The 23,378-nt window shown below is 36.2% G+C and overlaps 1 protein-coding gene across 5 annotated transcripts in view; it reads right to left on the bottom strand.

Moving 5' to 3' along the window:
- The window catches only part of RPRD1A (regulation of nuclear pre-mRNA domain containing 1A), a 45,787-nt gene that overhangs the window by 6,207 nt on the left and 16,202 nt on the right, over positions 1-23,378 (bottom strand). For 2 of the 5 annotated variants that reach the window (XM_071736800.1, XM_071736801.1), the window contains exon 7: positions 229-424. In XM_071736800.1, coding sequence (XP_071592901.1) covers positions 275-424 — 150 coding nt within the window. In that variant the 3' untranslated portion in view covers positions 229-274. Of the gene's footprint in view, positions 1-228; positions 425-20,035; positions 20,145-22,512; positions 22,608-23,378 lie in introns of those variants that run through there. The other 3 variants (XM_071736804.1, XM_071736802.1, XM_071736803.1) reach the window with 3 other exon arrangements.

Below are 23,378 nucleotides of genomic sequence, written 5' to 3'. Positions count from 1 at the left end.
AGGGCACCCAATTAAAATCTTTACAAAAGATAAGATAATTATCCATTCTTCAATGTAATAGACACAGATGCCACTTTTATAAACGTACCCTTATGTTCACTCGCCAATAAAATAGTAAATAAATCAACTTTTTAAACCATTTTTTATAAATTATTAGAGCATTTTTACTGACACTCTCCAACAATATACAAAAATAATACTACAAGAGTACCAATCAGTCTGACCTACCCCTCATTTCACAGAAAAGTAGAGGTTATGGAAGGATGTTCTTTAATCAGTCATCGCTGTAGATGTCTCCTGCAAAGGGTAAGTGTACGTGGCTGCCCGTGACGTTGGGAAGTCGAGAGAGATCGGGCAGGCTCTGGATGCGCGACCTGAGTTCTTTCCGCACTTGGGACACTCTGGCGAGCTTGCGCTTGTACTCCTGTAACATGGGAGAGTTCAACATGAGACTCTTGCTAATACCATCCCTGCTGTTCACTTTACTTGACATTTTCTAAAGAAATGTTTTCCTTCTGTGAGTTAGATGGCTTAACATCCTTTTGTAGGTGAGAATCCAGAGAAATGGGTTCAGCTCTCTGAAGGACGCCGAGACATCAGCTCTAGCGTTTTCTCAGCAGCTGACCTCAGAAGCCTGTCCATGGGATTATTTTGCTTTGAAATGAAATAATATAAGTGGTAATCAAGGCAGAAAATCACAGTTAACACAACTGCACTCGTTTCTTGGTGCAATCATGTTTAGCCTGGAGAAGAACAGGCTGAGAGGAGACCTTACTGCTCTATAACAACCTCAAGGAAGGTTGGAGTGAGGGAAAAGCCTCTTCTCCTTAGTGAACTGTGACAAGACCATAAGGAATGGAGGGAAGCTGCACTAGGGGAGGTTTAGGCTGGATGTTAGGAAACATTTTTTTCCTATTTCCTATTCCCCTTTTCCTGAGGGTTGTCAGGCATTGGAATGGTCCAGGACAGTGGTGGACTCACCAACCCTGAAGGCATTTAAAAAGCATTTGGACCTGGTCCTTAAGAACCTGGTGTAGTAGCTAGATTATGGTGTTGGTCAAAGGTTGGACTGGATGATCATGGAGGTCTCTTCCAACCCAAAACATTCTATGATTCTGTAATTAGTAGAATGGGATTGGTTTTAGAACCTGTACAAAGGATAATCAATACATTCACTCCAGTATCACTCACGGAGTACAGAAGGATAAATTCACTGATGTCAAAAAAGTTACTTTCTGCTCATACTGATGAAAGAATAAACCCCAGTCAAACACCACCTAACTAGGCTTGTTGATCAGCCCCACCAAGCTGACCATAGGTATTTTGTATTAACTTCCATAATAAAAACTGTCAGCACATTTATGAACCCAAGTTTTCAGTTTTTTAAACTGGGGACACAGGATTCCGCACTGTGTTGGAATACAGGTCAAAACACTCATAATTCATGCATTTAATGATTATGAGGCACAGGAAGCAATATTACAGAAGAGAAAAATAACATTGTAAAGCAGTTCAATAGAATATAGTTAATGCTCACCTATTAAGAATACCTCATAATGCAGAATACCAGCTTGTATAAAATAAAAACAGTTATTATAAAACGTAGGAAGATTAGTGTACAATTTACAGGAATATTTACATTTCAAAAGCTTGGAAACACATTTCTTTGGAAAGCAAAAAAGACTAAGTATTAACAGGCAAAGAGGCTGATTATTTCCTGGGAATATATGTAATTCACAATACATCAAATGCAGATCATTTCAAGTGCGGCTGCAGGTTTTGCTGCTGCCTGGGAATGGCTGGAAATAACAAGAACTATTTAACCTACAACTTGGATAATAAGCCCTTGGAAAACTAAGGTCTCATTATTATAATAACTTCTAAATAACAGTCAGAAAAAGATCTACATCATCTTGTAAAAGTGCCAGATATAAACATTTGAAAGTTCCAGCAATTATAATAATGCTGTGGGGAAAAAAAAAGAAAGAAAAAAAAAAAAAAAAAAAAAAGAAAACAAACATGCTATTTAAAAGGTCTAAACACAAATTTAATAATTTTTCTATACTGTTAGTAGCATGGAGTAAAAATGGAGGCAAATGAGAAGATCTTTTGGTAGTAGAATCAAATACAGCAGTACAAATGTTAAATACCTGGGGCATGATCAAGATTATTGGACAAGGACCAGAAACAGATAAAAACAAAATCTGCAACTATTAGCTGCAGTGTAGCCTTCTTACCAAGGGCAGTAAGAGAACCACAAGAAATCCTGAATTCTCAATGAGAAGGTAATACATAGATTAAAAGAAAAATGTAAATAACTAAATATCTACATATATTTTAACTGACCCTGAATTAGGCTCATCAATTCCTTAACATTGCTTATATTTAAAAATTAAGTATAACATATGGTTCAGAGTCTTATGATATAGTAAACACAGTGAAAATACTACAGATGCCTTATCAGCAGAACTGTAAGCACTTAGGGACAGTACACAAGGCAAAGTAGAGTTCCTTTTATGATATCAATGACCCAACAGCCCAACAACTGCAAGTTCATTGAGTCCTCAGAAAACCACCACTTGCTCACACTTGCTGAAAAAATTCTCTTTGGTGCAAGTGGCTATGGACTTGGCTATGAAAAGGAAGGGCTGGATCCTGATTCTGTATCCTTACAGTAATTACCAAAGGCCACAAATACTTTACTCTTTCAAAGCTAATATTACAGCAGCATTCATGTGCCTCAGTCAGCTGATTCTGTGCAAGTCACGGTCCTTTGCTAGCAGGTAAAAAGCCAATAATGGAATACTTCTTGCCTTTTTCACTGTCTGTCTTAATCCAGATCAAAGATATGTACTCCTGACTTATTTTAGGGAACAGATTTTAATCTCAGAGGTAAAGAACAAAACAACCAACAACAATTTTGCAATTTCCTGCACGTAAATTAGCCAGAATGACTGTTTTTAGAAACAGGATGGCTAGGGATATAGCACTGGGGAATGTGGGCTTTTGAATAAGCCTGAAGTTAGGAGACATGGCCTCTACTGTGAGAGAGGTACTGCTGTACAGGAGACGAGTAGAACTTTAAGTAGAATGAAAACACTCAAAAGGCCCAAGATTTGTAAAAGAAATTAACTTTAAAATCATTTCAGCAGTTAATTCTCATCAGTGTAGAATGTGAAGCAGCAAATCAGTATCCCTTCATATACCTGAAGCGTGATGCTAGGCAAAGAGGCACAGGTCATACTTAGCAGCTATATTCTCTCAACTTTACTCCAAAACCTAGAATGTGCCTTGAATTAGATTGCCAATTGCTTGACTCCATTAAAATTCCTTTTAGCTGATAATAAATCATTTCCATAGTAACATCACATTTCTGTCATCCAGCATTTTCCACATAAATTTCACCTGGGACTTGTTGCCAGGTGAATATCAGTTTGATCAATATCACTGACAGTATATTCCTTTTTCCCCACGAAGGAAAATGTTCTCATAAATTCTGTCTCCTGTATAATACAAACTTCTTCCTCTTGCCAACTCCTTTAGCATAATGTAAACTCTCAGGGAGTCAAACCTTGTGCCTTGTCAGAAATGGAGACGTTTGAGAAAGTTGGCTCAAGTTGTTTTACTATAAAACCAGAGTAAATGAAAAACTACATAATGTTTTATAGTCCATTACATAGCTCATTATTGATGCAGTATACTGATGCAGATATAACACAATTTTGATAATCCAAAGCATCATGCAAGACCTTCAGCTACAGGTTAGATATCCATAACAATCCTTCCCAAATATAAATATTATTCACCTTATCCAAACCACCTCATTTTTCATGACATTCCCAATAGCATTACAGAAATAACTGGAAATGTCTTGTTTTCATAATTGGTGAACAAGCTCCAGAGGGATGATTTTCAATGACAGTAGCTTAGCAGTTCTGAGGTACTTTAAAAGGGCCTGCTTTTCACAATTTAATTGTATTTAAAATTACCAGTCACTTCTGAAAGGGTTTGCTCATTTATTTTTAAGGCTGCCAATATAGTCCTGGTATTACCTGAGTAGTCCTGGACTATTGGAATACAAGTATTGAGCACTCACCATCATCAGTATTCCTTATATGTACAGCCCTTATTATTTTCTAACAGGATGCACATATAGATAGAACCATTTTCCTCGGTGTTTACATTGAGAGTGTGACTTAATTAAAGCAGAATAGTGGAAATGGGGACATCCAGGTGTTATTTCTGATACTGTGTCTCTGTTAGAAATGCTGTATACTACACAACCAAGTAGCAATTTACCCATATTGCTGACACACCTAAATGCAGAAATCCTCCTCATGGAGAATTTCAATTTCATTTTCATGATGTTGATTTTAAGATATCCTTCAAGCTACCCCCATGTAAATGAGGCAAGATTCAAGCTATTTACTTCAAACAGTCAAGGACAGGTAGAAGTACGATGTTTTCCTTAGCTTCACTGAGCATAATTTGCATTGCTTGCTACCTATGGAGAACCTTACTCTTGGGATATACTGGCAACCTGATGTATGGAATTTAAGTGCCTTCCATTTCTTCAGCAGTCTAAGATAACACTACATTAAAGCAACATTCTTTTCGATGTGCAAGTCATAAAAGTAGGTTTATGAGATAATTATAAGAACTTATTTTGCTCATTAGAATCCCACTGATTACTACAGTTCCCATTATTTGACAGGGTAGAATATGGATATTTTGTGAAAGCGATGCTAACAATATATGGATTCCACACCTAGATTAATAGCAACTCTCCATCTAATGAGCACCAGGCAAAAAAGCCAAATAATTTTTAATTAGACACTACAGTCATCATTAATAATAAAAATGTGGTCAGGCCAAACAGGCTGTGCATTGCAGAGGATACCTTCCCTTCAACTAAAATAGATCTTAATATAGACCTGCAATAATGGTACAGAGATGCTACTGGTACAAAAAAATTGAAGCTCCATGGATATGCTTTCCCTTTACAACATCAATATGACTTTCAACCCTCACTTGATCACTAAGGCTATGGCATGCCTTAATGGCAAAAAATTGTATAGCAAAATGAAAGCAACTAAGTATGATTACAAAGCAAGAATAAAAGCTTTGCAGAAAACACAAATATTTAATCTGCACCCTTGCTAGATACCATAAGGTGGAAATCAATACTCTTGGTGCAGAAAAAATAAATCCTGAAAGGCTTTGGAGGCTTTTAAGGTGCTGAAGGAATATGTATATATAAGCATCCATGGACTGCATGTACATTTTAATTAAAACTGAGATCTCTGACTTTCCAGGTCTGTTCCAACCTTCTGGTTTTAGGTGCAGATGCTGGAGCTATGTCACAGAGTAAAGGCTTCTCTCACACTGTGTGCAACAACACAGAAGCCACTAGAAATCTTCAAAGGTTCAGACAAAGCCATATTTCATGTAATATCCTGGTCTCTAGATTGATTAGCACCGTTAAATCTTGTGCTGCCTTTAAAAATTCAGCAGGGCTAATGTCCTTCATCATAAACACTCAGCCTACTTACCACTGTTAAGGATGCATAAAATCCAGAAATAACTTTCACTTGCACAGAGCCTGAACACATCTATAAGCATCACATACACACAAGGTTCAAAAATTGAGGACAGTTTGACAAGCTTAGGAGAGGACTGACTTGGCTAACTTTCCATTTCATATTTTCATTTTGCAGATTTTTCAGAAGAAAGCCTCAGCTTTCCAGTCTGTTAGAGCTTATTAGTTTTCCATTAGGTCTTACCACATCTAGAGAAAAAATAAATAGCACTGAAGCAATGAACATCTACCTAGTGACTCCTGTTTATTCTGTATTGTTCTATGTGTTACCCCATACATTACACATTACTCTGTATGCAGATTTACTTAGATTCTCATGTTTTCTAATGGCATACATTAACATCACAAAATGCAATTTATTCTTCAGTAAACTTCTTTGAACTGATTAATCAAAATTATATGCATCCTCTAATTTTGGATATTCCACTTTTCTTAGTATTCAAAGTTACCAAGAACTTAACGTAAATTTTCTAAATAAAGTTAGAATATTAGTGAGTCCTTAGGTCATCTGCATATGAAGCAAAAGGAAGCAATGAATTCAGAAGTTTGGTACCCAGAAACTAAATTAGTAACAATCTGGGAAAAAACCTGATTAAGTGACTTTGTCTACCATCAGTTGTTACGCTGTGGGACAGGAATACACTGCAGATTTTCAAACCATAAAATCCTGAGTACAGAAGTAATAAACAGGAACAATACATTTTACCAGGATATTTTCCATCTGAAGTGTGATTATCAGAAATATGAGGTCCTTCTCAATGGTCACAAACCATTCTTAACATTCCATTCTTACCATGATTGTGCTGGCAAAAATGTTGGTCAGTGTTTGGGAAAGTTAAAATCAAAAAACCTCAGGGACTCACAAACTTAATTACCAGGGGTATTACTAGACTTACTTGGTTTATATTTACCTCAATTCAATCATAAAAGGATGAATATTTATAAAATAAATTACTATTTAAAGACATTGACTGATAAGAGAATCTCTATGGGACAATGATTTAATTTAAAGCATTTCAGGATGGCAGATACAGCAGCAAATTGAGAGAAAGATGCCTCAAGTTAAATTTGGTCTCCTTGTGTTTTATTAACTGATGCAACATTTTGATCTGGTTGAAAAATTAGCCATTATAATAAATGCAAAGCTACACACTTTCAAGAGATGCTTAAATTACACTAAATTACTAAGTTTCAAATCTTAGCTGACAGAAAAGTTTTGGCTAACTTCTGATGACAAGCAACCAGGCACTTCAGAACAATTCTGAATAATTGTGCTCAAACAGATATTCAAGTTGATAGAGATGCAGAAGGATCAAGCAGAGCAATTTTGAAATAAGGAAAAAAAATGGCTGCAGGCTAAGACACAGCTTCTTGAAGTTTCGCCTATTCACAAATGATCTGAAAGAAATCCAAATTGAAGTATACCAGGTTTCCATTTTTAAAGGAACCTACGAAGGAAATATTTTGATGGCCTATTAGAAAAAACATACTTTTAGCCATGCATTTAAGAACAGTTGTGTAAAGTCCTCAGGCTCAGATATTTACTGTACTTAACAGCTCAAGTGTAAAAATTGTACATCAGGTGCACATTCCTCATTTTATGTGACCCTTGCCTTCAGGTCATTCATATTCCATATGTGCAACTCAGCATTCTAAAGCTAATGCTGTAGGTGTCAAACCACAAAAACATGGACTTTGATGTTAATTATATAACGGAGAAAAATGGACATCTGTAAGAAAATTCTATATGAAACTATTTTGAAGAAAAGTGAATCTGAGGATGAAAGTAACAATGAAGGTTACTAGCTAGTGAAGAGACAACTGTTTCAGATCCTTTTCTTTTGTCCAAGACAGATCTACATGAAGTAGGCATGAAACCTTGTTTAATTGTAGCTAAACTAAGTACCAATGTCAGTCAAATCCAAGCAGCAGAGAGCTTAAAGCGGGCTAAGGTACACATACAGCTTCTGCAACTGCAGTGTAGAGCTACAGTGTTGAGAATATGAGCAAGAAAGAAGATGAATGGGTAGTGTTTGAATCAGAAAAGTTTTATTCAACTGAGAGGGGCTTCTGCAGCAGGTGAGCCCAGGCTGTTGGCCTTGTTAATTTGAGTACTCTATCAGTACAGGTCTATCTGTGCAAAACTGGCCTCGGACGTCTTGAACAAGCTCTTCAAAATACTTATGGTTTGTTTGGTTGGTTGGTTTTTTGTTTGTGGCTTTTCATTCTTTGGAGGGGAATGGGATATTGGTTTTTGTGGGTTTTTTGTTTGTTTGATTGATTGATTGTTGTTGTTTTGGTTGGGTTTTTTCGGTTGTTTTGGTTTTTTAAATAAAGTACTCATTTCTGTCTTTTATTTTGCCAGTTGAAAAATTACTCCAACCTAAAGAAAAAGCTGTGAAGGACAACTACCTTACAATCCCCAAACAGTCTTACTTGAAAAGCATGTGGCTACTTTAAAAGAACAGTTCTCAAAATAAGCCAGGAGGTCACTCAATTCGTGTAGTCTTAAAGTCTAACTCATCTGATCAGCCAGACAGCTTCATATTACACTTGTCAACTTATTCTCACAATTCCATTGAGTAGGTTGAAACAATCATTTTAGAGACATGGATTCTAAAGAACTGGATTTAGTTACAGCTAGAGATAAGCAGATTAATTTGCTTTGCTTTAATCATAGTTGAAAGTGCTCAGCGTCACTTGAGAACTGCAACTCTAGTTTATGTTACTAATGAGAATAATTATCTGTGTAAGACAAACTCTCGCTATGCTGCATGGTAATTTTGTTTTTCTCTCCTTTTGCCAGTGTGAAATTGATATTGCAAATGCAGTGTTCAGTAACGGGCAAGGGAGTGTGAGAAAGGTGAAGTTGGAAAGGGAGAATTACACAGCAGCAGCAGATATTCTGACTTAGTTCTTGAAGCTGATCCGTGTGTGTGCGCGAGGCAGTTCTCTGGGAATGTCTCCAATGAGAACTCTACCATGCGTGAAACAAGCAACCAACCACACTCCTTCAGTGAACAAGAGAGGAGCAGAATCTTAATTTCCTAACTATGCACATAGATACAAGTTCTATAATTAAAAAAAAACCCCAGTAATTACCCTTAAGCATTAGTATAGAAATATTATGATGAAAACGTTTTGCATAAGGGAAGCAATACCAATAGAGGGCAAAAAGCAGTTACAGGAAAAAATCACTATGTACAAGTCTCTTATCAAGCAACCAATTTCAGGTAGCAAATTTGGCATGCCCACCCATCTCTGAAATTATTTACTCAATTTTAAATTGCTCATATAGTTTCACTTCATAATAAAAATGGTGCAAAAAGAGGTTGTCAGGGCAGAAACTATGAGCAACTGGAGAATAAATTCTAGAAAGAAAGCAGAACAAGTAAACAACATTAAAAGAACAAGAAAATACATTTACAGTATTTTTCTTGACGTTTTCTTTCCTATTATGAACTATTTTCCTTCCAAAAGCCTACAGCTTTCAATAACCCCACTAATGCACATCCTTCTGTGTGCTATCAATAAAAGAAAAAGTGTATCAGAGGTTAGCAATCATTTCTGTCTAAATATCTTAGCTTTTTAAAGCACTTGCCTTTCATTGAAGCCACATGTGTTGCATTAAAAAGGTCTTTAAAATTATTACCCTGATTTATATAGAAGATCTAAGAGAAATCTGTGGGGTTTTCTGTTTTGTACGCCTGTATTTATGTCCAGATGTGTATGAAGTGACAATATAAGATCAGGTCATGAGGAGACCTTAGTAAAATTTTGCTACAGCAATTTTTTACTAAGATACTTATAAATGAAATAATGAGTAGTTCAACACACATATTAAACAGAAAAAATGCAAATAAAGTAAAAATTCATTTCTTTCAATTTTCATCCAATTATTAATAAATGTGTAACTATGGAACAGAGAGGAACGCAGGAAAGAATCTTCATTTGCAAAGTACTGCATTTCACTTATTCCTGAGAAAAGATTCTAATGACTGAGATTTCTGACTGTTTGGTATTACCTAACCAGAGTTACTCTTGTTCATTGGTTCTTTGACTTCATGTCCTAAGCTAGTCACTTGAGTTTCCACAGTGTTGAAAAAACAGAATTATACAAAGTAGTAAATCACTTAAAATTCCCTCATGCTTTCATAGCTCTTGTAAACACAAAGTCTGAAAGAAAAAAGTAAAATGATGCTATGCCTAGCATCTTAAGACTGGGATTTCCATCAAGGGAAACAAAACCAGCAGGACTGAATCTGCAGCTGAATCTCAAGCAAGAGCTGGACAGACTATCCAGCACAGCCTGCCATGACTTGTTTTAAGATTTCTGGTCTGTTAAACACAATCAATTGCTGGGTGGATTAAGTGTAAACAAGATAAATGCCCCTGGGTATGTGTTTCCAGTCCAGTCTGAGGAAGAGGGCTCAGGTGTTAGGCCTGGGAATGCCATTTTGTTTTCACTCTGCAATCATACAAAAGGCAACACCTCCCCCACGTCGGAAGGGAAACACTGGATAACGAACAGCACTTAAATCCAAGAAATACTTATGTTAAATAATTTACAATTGAACCATGATTTATAATAAAATATAAAGACTTGCACTCAAACTTATGATACATCTTAAAGAACAACCATAAAAGTCCCCATACATTACAAATTTTTATTTATTTTCTAAAAGGAACGGCTTGTAAAGCAAAAAGCAATTTCTCTATTGCCACCCTACAAACCACCTCCAAGTGGAACAACTCAAGCTAGCCAGGCACAGCAAGCTGAAGGAGCTTAGCAATCCAAATGAGTTCTTCAGTGCCTCCCAGCCCGCTCTACCATGCCTTGGATATCGCAACAAGACAGCAAGAGGAGCCTCTGCTGAGCAAGAGCAAGTAACTGCTCATGGCACAGAGAGAGCAAAACTTTCTGACTGTTAATAGAAGCATAAAGTAAAAACCTACAGCTGGGTGTGTACAATTTTTCTGATCACATTGCTTGAAAAGAATATTACTGTTCACTGACTACAGTGGCTCTTACCCACTATGTCTTCAAGGATTTGGAGCTTGGGTATTTGCCAAGTTGTGCATGCCTACATGGAGCACAAGTAGAATAAATTAGATGTTCCTAATAAACCAAATAACAGGAAGCTTCTCTATCTTGAACTGTGAGATCTGGAGAAAATTCTGCTAACAGTAATGTTGTTTTGCACAAAGATCAAAATCAGTAACTTTCAACTAAGTCCTTTAGGACTTAATGACTAGTACCAAGTCTGAACAGCTCTACCTGAATATGGGTTGGGAATAAAGGAAAATTTTGGTGTTCCCTGAAAATGGCTTGGATTCGTCTCTCTGCACAAGGCAGAAGATGCTAACAGGCCAGGAATTTAAAAAAAAAAAGTTTCAAGATGCTTCTCTCTAGAAATGCTGAGAACACGCATACCAAACAGCTGCAAAATACACAGCCCGTTACGTTTTTAATGGCATTGGGATGATTTTGCTTGCAGCAAGAAAATACAATGACAAGCCATATAAATTACAGGTGATAAACTAGCTAGGAAATCAAGAGTAGTGGTTTTACTTTCTGGAAGATAACCTAGTCATGTTGTATTTCTTGCTGCTTTGTTCTAATACAGTGCTATGGCACACAAAGAAATCTAGAAAAACAGAAATTACTAGTTCTTGAGGGGAAGGTTTTGTCTGAAAGAGTTCATGTAAGTTCCCCAGAACCAAACCAGTCCATAGGGACCATACTTTCTGCTTTAGATTTTTACCTGCATTATTCTTTGTGCTTTATTCCACAGTCGTTCACTTTATTTGCTGAGAAAAAAACCAACCACCTGATTTCTTCCACTGACAGTAATATAAATAGGGAGTTTCTACTCCAGGTAATGCCACAGCTAGGCACAGCAACTGTATTATGGCCAGAACAACTTATTCATAGATATACACAGAGGTCACATTTAATATTATCTTATGCCAAATGAGGGGTTTCTCTACTGGAAATGGCACTCAATTCACTTCACAGCCTGTGACAACATCCAGACATACCTGGTTTTCAGGACAGCATGCTAAATTGTTTTGCTAAACAGTGTTTAGTAAAATACCACAAAGAAGGTGACAGTGGTACAGCTTCTAGATCTAAATTGTTTAAACCTAAATGTTACTTAATTTACCACTTATTTCAAAAATAGCAGCAGCAACAAAAATCACCACCACCACAAAAAAGTTTTCCTAGGGCAGAAGGCAGGAAATCAGGAAAGAACAATGCATGATGGCACCCATGTATCATCTGTTGCTTATATTTGTTGCCAGGGGAATCCTAGATGAATGAAAGACTAAAAAGATGTACCCAGGAGTTTCTCATAAAATACCAATTTAACTAAACCCCTGATTTTTTTCTGCATGCCAAATGATTATCAGTATCTGGGAGACTAAGTACTCCACAATAAAGATGGCACAATGATGGTACAGGTGGATCAATTTATCTATAAAATATACTGACCTCATGAAGGAGCCACCAACTTCTGAACATGGTTTCCTACAACTGATGGGTGTCAACTAACCCCTTCAAAAAACAGGTAACTTAACATAGGAGCTTTTATGATTTTTCTAGAATTTATCTAGAACTTCACAATGTTTCACCTTGGTACTTTGAACTCTTAGGCAATGAATAGCACCAAATTCAGCTTCTTGAGCTTCTGAATCTTGACATGTAGGACAGCAAAGAAGAGGTGAAGGGAGGGAAGAGGACATTCTATACGAATGTCACATTCTCAGAGTTTTCTTAGTGACCACAGTTTGAGTAGAAAGCAAAGTGATAACACAGAAAAAAAATAAAGCAATGGATCAGATTAAAAATAGTGAATTAGGATATGATGCAGGAAACAACAGATTTCCTATCTCCTGCCCTCGCAGAATCATTCCTCCTACTAGCAACTTTGAAATAAATAACATTAAAATGTTTGCATTTGAAAGATTGCCAAGTGTAACACTTGGGGGAGTTACACCGTCTGCTCAGTCTTCCACATTCTACCGTCTGCACGATCAAAGGGCTCATTTATTGAGCTCAAGACAGCTCTGAGGCTGGATTTTAAAGAAGCTGCAAGTGCTCCACATAAAATCTAAAAAAGTGTTTATATGCACAACTCTGGAACAAACAAACAATGTTGTCCCTCTACCTCCTCCACTGTCTGATGAGTGAAGTATTTGGGCCATAGTAAAACAATTGTTATCTTAATGATATTGACTTAATAGAAAAAAAGGATGAAAAGAAACACGGTAGGAATGGCAAGGGGTAATGAGAACCTAACACTTGAGAACTTAGAACAAAGGAAGTATCTACCTGACCTCTAGGGCCACAGCCAGATGTAAATCTTGCTTCTCCATCCTTCTTCACATTGTTTTAGTGCTATTTTTCAAGATGTCATTAATGTGCTATTTTCAGAAGCAACTTCAAAACAAAACTGCGTGAATGGTGGAACTCAAAAGTCTCAGATGTTTATCTCCAGCCTTAATTGTGTCTTTCAAAGTGTAACTATCTCCCTCTTGTAATGTCATACCTAACAAAGCAGCCACTATACATTTCCTACCCCCCAGCTCTGCATGCAGCAGAGCTTTAAAACTAACGCATGTCCTGACAGCAAAACTGAATCTTCATATCTGGTTTAGGTCCTTGAAGATGGAGCAGCATACAAAAGTCTGGTTTGGAAGCATGGGGAGGAGGAAAAACTACTTAAAAAAAAACCCCAACTACAAAACACAGAGAAAACCGTAACTTTCAGGCATCCAGAAGCTTAATTTTACAGTGATTTCTACCTTTTAGTTAACACTGACCTACACTTACAGACTTGCAGGAGAGTTTCAAATATTTCAGAGCTTGAGCTAAATCAAAAAATATTGATATTCCAGCCCTCTGGTGCACACCTACTATAATTTCTGCAATTATTTTAAGAAGTACGTGGTATGTTTCCTACTTCTCAGCTTCCCCTCTCACCTCCACTTGTAAATCATATGCACGCTATGGTAAAAAAACCCAATTATGGAAAGAAAACTGATCTCTTCACACCAAGAAAACAGTCTTATTCAGGGAGGTAAGGTTGGTGTCAGAGAACACAGTTAACAGTAATGCATCTCCTCAAGAGTCCTCTAATAAAAATTATTCCCATTTCTTAAATTCACTACATTTTCTGCTTAAAAGTCACAGTACATTCCTCTCCTGTCAATGCCCCTCAAAAATACCTCTCATTAGTTCATAAAAAAAAGTGGTTTAGGTTTTTTTTATTTGGTAGTGTAACAGTGTGGAAAAACAAGTAACTGAAATTCCTTTTTAAAACTTAGATAATAAAATGTTCCAACTATTCCCATTTAAATATGTACCATCCCATTTCAGATACTGAAGCTCTTCAATTTAAAAAGTTATGACAGCAGATTTTTCTTCATTTTCTTTATGGAGCAGTGTACTTTATTCGATAACTGTGCAACTGGGCTGTTTATTTTTTAAAATAAATTTGATTTCATAATATATTTCTTAATTACCAAGCCACTGAGAAATGAGAAGCTGCTGTGAGGTCAATTTCACAGACGTAGGAAATTAAGAGGAAAGGTGCTTTTGTGAAAAACAAACTAGAATTTAATCTAATAGTAAACCAGGTAGGAAAACAAAGCAGTTACTGATGTTGGAGACAGCAACACTGGCTCTTCAGACTAATACTTTAATACTTTCAGAGAAATAGTGTTTCAATTCTATTATCATACTAATATTTCACACCCTCAGTAAGTACCATTTATTCAAGATGAGGCAGCACAGTTGTAAAAGGGTGTTCAGTGAACTGATCTGATTCCTGTAACCCAGTGTAGCTCCCTCCATATCTCAATATCCCTTGACAACTTCTACATTGCCCAACTACTGCTTCTGGTCAAAAGCAACAGAGGTTACAGGTGATTCCATGTTACAGAGGGTGACTGGATAGTAGACTGAGGGAAGAGCTACTGAAGCATTCCTTTGGGTGTCTCTTCTTCACAAATCTGATTTTATCAAACTTTTAAGGAACTGAATTATTTTCAAGATTGTTTCTGTGTCAAGTGAAAGCAGAATTGACAGACTGGCAACATGACTGCAATAGTCAAGTCTCCTGAGAAATCAGACTAGCACGATACCTATAAGCCCTACACAACAGCAATTTATTCTCTATCCTTATGCCAATCACTGTCAGCAATAGCTGAGAAATGCTAGAAAAATGTTTTGCCCTCTCTAATCTAGTTAACTTAATGCACATTTTCTCAGAGATAAATCTTCACGCTCTATTAGTAGAATGAGGTTCCAAGACAACAGAGGTCATTTACAGGATAACTTACATCATCATCCTGACTTGTTTCCCTTCATTCAATTTCTCCTCATTTCCACCAATCTTAGTCTACAGCATTCCAGGTTTTGGCAGTTGAAAAATTTTACCAACAACTCTAAATGAGACTAATCAGGTATATTATCCTCTCGATGGAACTAAAACCATCACAACTGTTTCAGTCTTAACAAAGAAATAAAGGTACTCTGGCAATTCCTTTGGTCTGGAATTAAATTTTAAAGCCAGTGTAAGGAGCACTTTAATACCCTACCAAATGACAGTGAGCATTTGGGCCAAGGAACTTCTCCCATTTCTGCCTTTCTACAGCTAAGAAACTACTTCTCAGCAAGCTCAATAGATGTATAATACATTGTTCCCTCACTGCTGCCGAAACAGCTCTCCTTTTACTTTTAATTTCCTTTTACTTTTCCATTGCAGCCCATCCCCTGCCCAAATGACCAATGCACACAGCTTCAAGAAGCAGTCAGTATTAGGCACTGGTATTTTCACCATGTCAACCACGTTTAATTCAGAACCTTCCAGTTGGTTTCCCTTGTAGATATCTGTACCATACCTCACTCAAACAGGAAAATCTAGATATGAAGAAAATAATCCAGCTTCTAAAATGATACACTTTAAAATAAGGTCCTAGAAAAAAAATAAGTTCACATGTGTAAATATATCACAAATATAAACATATACACCTATGTTTCCAGTTGCAATTAAAGCAAAAATGAACACTTCTACTAGGTAGCTGCCACATCATGCTAGAGCCCTGCAGTTCTATTGACCTCCATTTCCCTCTCAGCTTTTTTTTTCAAAGCACACACATTGTGTGTTTTAGTAGAGCAGGAAGCCTTCCCGATAGGCATCTCCAGGGAAAAAGTCTATCACTACTCTTGGAGATTGATTTTCAGAATCAGGCCAGTATTAATTAAACTACAGGTGCTACTAGCTGAAAAGCAACATCTTCAAAACTCTCCATTTCATTTGCATACTTTAGCAGGAAATAAAGACCATTTTCAAGAACTGGACTTTTCAGCAAGAGCCTAGCTAAAAGAAGCTTTATTTTCCCTAACAGTTTTCGTATTTTCTCAGCTGGGGCCAAGAAGTGTACTACTGTTCTTTGAGCTTTAGAACAACAAGGAATAGCTGATTTTATAAAATGTCTTGATTTTACTTTAATTTCTTGAAGTAAAAATCCCCAAGTTTACTATACTTAAACATTAGTATGTAGCAGTTTTGATCTATAAAATCCAGTTTCACTTTGAGTCCTACTGAACAGTATTCCTGTTCTCTGTGTTTAACCATAGCTGAAAAGACATGGGAATAGATTTGTTACTTGAGCTGATGTTACTTAAAAAAACCCCCACTAAACATCAAAGAGCTACTGGTCAAACAAAAAGACCTCACTACCTTGATGTGTTAAAACTCTACCTGTTAAGAACTTCAGATAGAGAATTTTTAGCAGAAAAATTCAGATCATCCGTAGCTATTTTGAAGAGTACATAGACCGTAAAAGATAGTTGAAATGGTCATAATAACACTTGTGACTGGCTTAACAGAACTGCTACATCGTTAGTTTAAACTAGCAAACAAAGTGTGTTTTGGTGCCTGACTTAGCAGGCCAGGTAATGCTTTGATTTGTATGAATCCAAATAATTTTTATTTGAAAACAAATTATTAAAACTGAAAATGATCCTTTTCTTGGTCATGTGTCATGAATTCTTCAAAATTCTTTGTATTTTAAGCAATATTTTACTCATAACTGATGGACTTTGTTATAAGTTAATTTCAATTAAAGCTCTGGGCTTAAAAAAAAAAACAACAAAAATACAACAACATGAAAAGTTCATTGGCCCTACATATCAAAAAATACTGAAGTATTTGAAAACAAGAGTATAGGAGTAATGCTTTTGCTTTTTTTTTTTTTTTAATGCAAACAGGTTTTTGCCATAGAGACATCACCTATACTTAAGTACAAGTTTGCATCAGTTCACATTTCTTCCAGTAAGAACTCTGCTTTCTCCTATGCTGGTATTAAAATACAACTACCAACGAAAGACAATTTCTTACTTTATTAATGGGCTCTGAAAATATTTGCCATCTCTTATGAAAGCAGTTGAATTATTTTCCCATGAATATGTAAGGACACAGGTAAACATGAGCAGCTCCCAAGATCTGCAGACACAGATTTTCTTTAAATGGTCTCATAAACAGCAAGTGGTTGTCAACTTGCAGATCGTTTCCTTGTTGTGCACCTTGAGATTCTTCAATTAGATACCAGCCCTATCACAAATTCGTTACTGCTATGTTCTGTATTAGATTTTATGCGTATCTTTTTCTAACATTATGCTCGTTTTAAGTGGAAACACTGAAAGTTTGTACCCGAGATAAAATGAAATATTTTGCATTGTTTCAGCAAGGCTGAGAGAACAAACAAGCAGATGTTCTCTAGCCGCTTCTGTCAGAGACTTACAGAAGCACTGTCTGTCCCTACAACCAACCAAATGATTATCAGAAAGAAAAAAAAAATCTAACTATTTCTATAGGTCATAGGAAAGGGTTAGTTGAGTGTGGTGTTTGTTTTTAACTTCATATAGAAGCTTATCAGGAAAAAAAAAGTTAAAAATTTTCCAGGCATAACTTCTGAGTATCATCCTAACAACACACGCTTTAATTAGGGCACAAAGTAAAGAGAATACTAAAGTCCAAAGCACTTGAGCCAAACACAATTATGTTCTAATACACTTGGGCTTATTTTCCTGTTAAATTGAAGTACTGGAAGACATCAGCTAAAGCAATAAATTTATGCATTTTGTTCATACAAGCCATCTCAAATTATGGAACGGAGATTTCCAATAGCTTCCCCTTCCATCCACCACATTCAAGTTGGATTTTAAAACTAGGTAAATGCTTCCTTTGTAACTTTCAAACTAACTGAGAAAACCCAAAGCCTTTGAAATTACATTTTTCAGTGAATTTTCCCCAACACATCTGCCTGTCATTCCAGTGTTAGTCATGTTTCTATCAAGAGTTTACTGCTACTTCAAAAATAACAGTTCCAAAGGTGAGTTTCTAGTTGTGGGAGATAAAGCAAGGCTTTCAGTTCAGCTAAATTTGTCTTCACAAAAAAGATTTAAAAAGCACATTCTCAAAATATGATAGATCTAGCACCACAAACATGAGAATTTTAAAAATCTATAAACAGCAACAATATTACTTTGGTACATTAAGGCTTGAAACAAAGGTGTAGTCTTAAACTAAAAAACTATGGTGCTACTACTGGCATAAAAGGGTGCTACATTTCAATAGTTCTTCCATCCAGTTGTGGGTTTTTACCTTCCAGCAAACATCTGATCAAAGGGAACATCTGATGCAGAAAAGCACAAGATGAAGTCACTTAATAATCTATAAGCTGTCCTTCAAAAACTTAATGTGAAGCTCTATCTAGAGCACCAATCGTTCTGTTTTCAATTCCCCATCCTCTCAGATGTTTGTTTGCACAAAACCCAAACCCATTACATACCTGCAGAACTTGTTCTTCTGAGGATGACACAAATAGATCCATTCATTTTTGTTAACAGTATCAAGTTTTTGCACTGCAACAGCCAGGAACATTCTAAGTCTCCCCCAAACCAGCAACTCCTACTTAGATAAGATTAGTATAATTTGGTATTTTTATAACCAGGAATTCAAAAGGTATCTTAAAGGTATTAGATTTATCTGGCATCTTGTACTTCCTTTTTTTTTCCCCACCCTCAAATGAAAAGTGGCAGGTAAGCTGAAGAGTGAAGGCTGAAAAAAACCTACTCTTCACATATAACAAGGGTGAAATTCATTAGAAGTCTATAAATACAGAAGTTATAGCAGTTTTATTACCCAATTACAAAAACAGGATCTTCAGTGTGACAAGCAGGTCCTTGAAACATGAACTGATGCAAAAGGTTATCCTTACACAGATGAGCAAAGTACAATCTCCAGCCTCCCTCATCTGTTAGAAAAGCCAGGATTTACACTCAAATAATTAAATTAATTAAATTTAGATAGTGAGAATCTTCAACTATTTCTGCTGCTCTGAATAACACGATAGAGCTCTGAAGTCTAATACTGCTTCAGGTACAGCCTGAAAAACTATGTACCATAGCATCTGATGGTGCAGTCATTAAATCACAATATAAAAAAAAGGGATTTTTTTTTTTATTGGCCAAGTACAGAGGTATTACAAGAAATGGAAAAAAAATAATCGTTATTCTCATAAAATAGGAAGAGCACAGATGAACTCTTGACTTTGCTTTGCTGTGTTTGACCTAAGGGCTGCAGCTCTCCACTCAGCCTGGTAAATTACTTCAACATAACTTAACCTATACAGTTCCACTTTTTGGTAGTGAAAAAAAATGCTCATGGCAACAAAAAAAACCCCAACTACATTTAAAAGATAGGTTAGCACGCTTAGCAAGCCTACTTCTATTGCAGGCAAGAGATTAAACCTGTGTCTCAATTTAAATGCCTCCTTCCCATTTTTAATTTCTAAGCTAACAAAATTTATGGAAAGATAAGTGTTGAGGTGATTGCTTAATTCTCCCCAGGTATCTTCAGGTCAATCATGTAAACTACTGAGCTTGCTGAAGTTTGGTTGGGTTTTTGTTTGGTTGTTTTTCTGTTGTTGCCTGTTTGTTTGGTTTGGTTTTTTTTCTTTAAAAAGGAAGAAACAGGGAAACCCCAGTTTCCTATAGTCACTAAAGGACTACTACTGTGAAACTCAGCTTTTATATCAACATTTACACCACAGAAAGCTTCTCAAATGGTCAAAACTAACCCACGGACAAGGGATTTGAACTCATCTACACAAATGTTTAAGCACAGGGGCCTTTTTCTGAATCCTATTCCATTTCTTAGAGGGTAGGATAGGAAGAATGATAGATGAAGAGAATCAATCATCCATTAGAGATCCTTAGCCTATATTGCTGTCCTGCTGGCTAAGAGCAACATAAATTTCTCTGCAAAAGTTACTTGAAACTGATATACAAAAGAAGGAAAAAAATCTGGTCAAGGTCTCTTTATTTTTTTTTTTTTTATTTTTATTATAAAGAGGTCAACAATCATGCTATCAGTTCAAGAATGTCTGGCTCAATTCCAGCCTCTTTCAGTAGAAGTCTAATATACCCTGAACTGGAAGCACCTCAGCTTCCATTTCTGAAGCTGTAACCCTGAGAAGAAATTAACACAATGGCTGTTCATGTCAAGCCATCACACATTATGGTCTGCTTGGTATCACTACTTACAAGAAGCCTTCTGCTGCCAAGTGTGCATCAGATGATCTTAAATACTCAAAGCAATCTAGTACAGCTGAACCTTACTGCCTGCTTCCCAGTATTTCTCAGCCACCAGTTTCTGTAATAATTGCACTTGTAGCAGGAAGTACAGTACTAGTCAGCTCTAATTCAAGATTAACTTTAATTATTTTGCACTGTCACATCTAGGGAGTGGTGGATTACCTACAATGCCACAAACACCCTATAACAAAAAGCAGTATAAGATTCATGCTACTTCTCCATCTCCTTCAACCAAAGCTCAGTAAAACACTTGAGCTCCTCAGCTGCAAAGATATAAAAAAATTAATCCAATTTATTTTAAGCGGACGTAAAAAGTATGAAGCGTGACAATGTATTGCCCTGGCACTCAAAGAAAGAAGTCAGAATACAAAAGGTTCTAAATTAGTATATGAAGTCCAAACAAAAAAATCAGCAGGGCAAGGACTACCCTGTGATAACAGAAAGGCCAATGTGGAGTGAAACAGCAGACAATAGCATCAATCCAGTCTTGCACTCAGGAACAGAACCTGAAGACAAGAGGCCTGTTACTAAATTCTCTACTTAACATTCTTGTCCACATTTGAAACTATTAAGCTAGAACTGAAAAGAGAAGAGGAAAAGGGGAAAAAAAAAAAAAAGTATCCTTTCGACTCCAGAGCTACAGACTAGGATGATTGCTTCCTGTTTACTTGTAAAATCTCATGGCAAAATTAAGCCCTTTAGGAAGACAAGTCAAGCTATATTGAGATATAAAGCTCAATCATGAAACAAAACTGCATTGAAAATATAATATTCTCTCAATATGCTAAGAAAGTACAATTATAACCAGATGTGAGTGTAAGAATATGAATACTGTTTATACAGCTTTAGAAAATAAACAATGCAAGACAGCAACATCATCAACAGAAGTGTCTTAATTAAATGTAAACTGCTAAAATGCAGAGGCCCCCCAGAGTAGCATATCCTTTGTACAGATTTGGATTAAGTGACAAGAATGTTCCTCAATTTAAAGTGGCAACTTAGTAGAAATGCTATGTAAGAAACTGTGTAATCCAGTCCACACTAAGTGTTGTGATGGCAGGCTTTTCTGTAACATCAAAGTGAAGGTGAGCAGAGGCTGTCTTGTTTTTCTACAAAAAGGTCATATGAGCCCACACTCATTGGCAAGTCATGGAAGATTTTGAACTATCAACGCCTTTATTTGAAATTTATTAAAAGTTGATCTACTCTGTTATACATGCGAGTGTGGAAAAGGCAAAGCACTATGAAATGACAGTAAATCAAGTACTTCTCTCCTGTTCACATCATCCCTGTATTTTTAAGGCTGCCTTAATTCTAGAATACCTGCAGGATAGTTTTCACCACAAGGAGATGAGCACACCACCAGACATCAACTTACATACACCTCATTCTCCTTGCATAACAAACTCTTTTAAGTAGCCTTCGGGGAGATCAACAGAGATTTCTGTTCAAAAACTAGGGAACAGGCAAGGAGGCAGGAGAGGGACAAAACAAAGAAAAAGAGTCAGCCAAAGCAGTAAAACCAGGAAAATATATTAATTCTCAAAATTCTGAGAAACCAGGGTTCCTACAAAAATCTTTCTGCAAGAAGTTCCATTTTCTCTAACATTTAGAATCACATCTACCTAGAAATTGTATACTAGTTTCCAGATATAGCTACAATACACTGAAACTCAAGTACTTATACTACTTTAAAACTTACAAAAGTAGAGGGAAAATGGTCTTTAGGACAATCCTAAATTTCAGGTGGACTCTAAAGGAGCATAAGGGCAATTTTAAAATCCATTTGTTACCTATATAAACTGTAAGATGTGTATGTTAACAAAGTGAAAGTTCTTTATTGTGCTTGTGAAGGAAAAGTTCTACACCCATCACTTCTCATTTCTGATGTTCATGCAAACCCAAGAATTTGAGTGTAAATTAAAAAGCAAAAGTCTGAAAAAAGTCTTGTTTTCAAAGCTCTTGTGTTTTGGTAATGGAACCTCCCTGGTAGCAAGTGATACCCAAACTTCTGCACTTGGAATTTTGAATGAACTAACTGAAAGGACTAGTGAGTTTTAGGAACAACTATGTGAATGTTTTAATCTTTAAGAAAAAGGAATGACACTGAATAAATATTTATCTGTCTTGGGCATAAATCCAGTAACTTTTGTGAGAACAGAGATGAAAATAGCAGAGGTTTGGTAAAAGTAGTTACAGAATTCCTCCTCTTCAGTTTTCAAAAACAACAGACAATACAAGATTTTGATTCTTAAATTTATTTTTAGCAGGATATATGTACTAATGGATGGTGACATCACTAGAAGATAGGTCCATGTCCACCACCTGCAACAGAAGCTAGACAGATGTTAAAGAAAACAATTTAAGAGTTAAAGATGACACTACTTACCCAGAGCAGACTTATGAAAGTCACCTGCTAAGCAGTACAGTTAGCTCTTTATGCAGACACAATAGATCAAATTATCTGTTATCAATATTTCCTGTCATGATTTAATACATACATTACCTTGATTTTGATAGGAATCATATGCTTCTGTTTCGAAATAACTATAAGAGAAACTCTTATTTTTAAAAAGTACTCATGGAAATACTGCTTTTTGAAAGTTACTTACCTGTAATTTTTCTTCAGAAGATAAAAGGTCTAAAATTAGGTCTAAAGCTCCCATGTAAAGTTTAAATTTACCAAGAATTTTCTGGGAGATTCAAGTTCTAACACTGTTAAACCAGGTCAACAGCAGGTAATATTTCTAGATTCCACTAAGAATACAACCACTTGATTACTACCACACCAGAGTGCTTGACAAAGCAATAAGGGAGGATCTCAGCAATATGCTCACAGATAGGTGATACTAATTCAGCAAGAAATGAAAACTTTGAGTTACAACCCAGAGACTGTATTACACTCAAAGAACGGATCAATAGCCAGAAGTGTAACAAAGAAAATAAGTTTGTTTAGAACAAATTGATTAAACTTAAGCAGCAAAATCTAGTGAAAGACAGTTCAGGAAATACATTCTTAAAGAATTAGGTGATAGGCCTCCACTGCTATTTCAAATGAGAATTCAAGAAGCAAGGCTCAGTCTGGGGTAAGGTATTTCCCAAGACTAT

This window comes from Heliangelus exortis, chromosome 2 (assembly GCF_036169615.1).
Source record: "Heliangelus exortis chromosome 2, bHelExo1.hap1, whole genome shotgun sequence".
NCBI classification, from domain to species: Eukaryota; Metazoa; Chordata; class Aves; order Apodiformes; family Trochilidae; genus Heliangelus; species Heliangelus exortis.
This window is presented reverse-complemented; position numbering and strand designations above follow the sequence as displayed.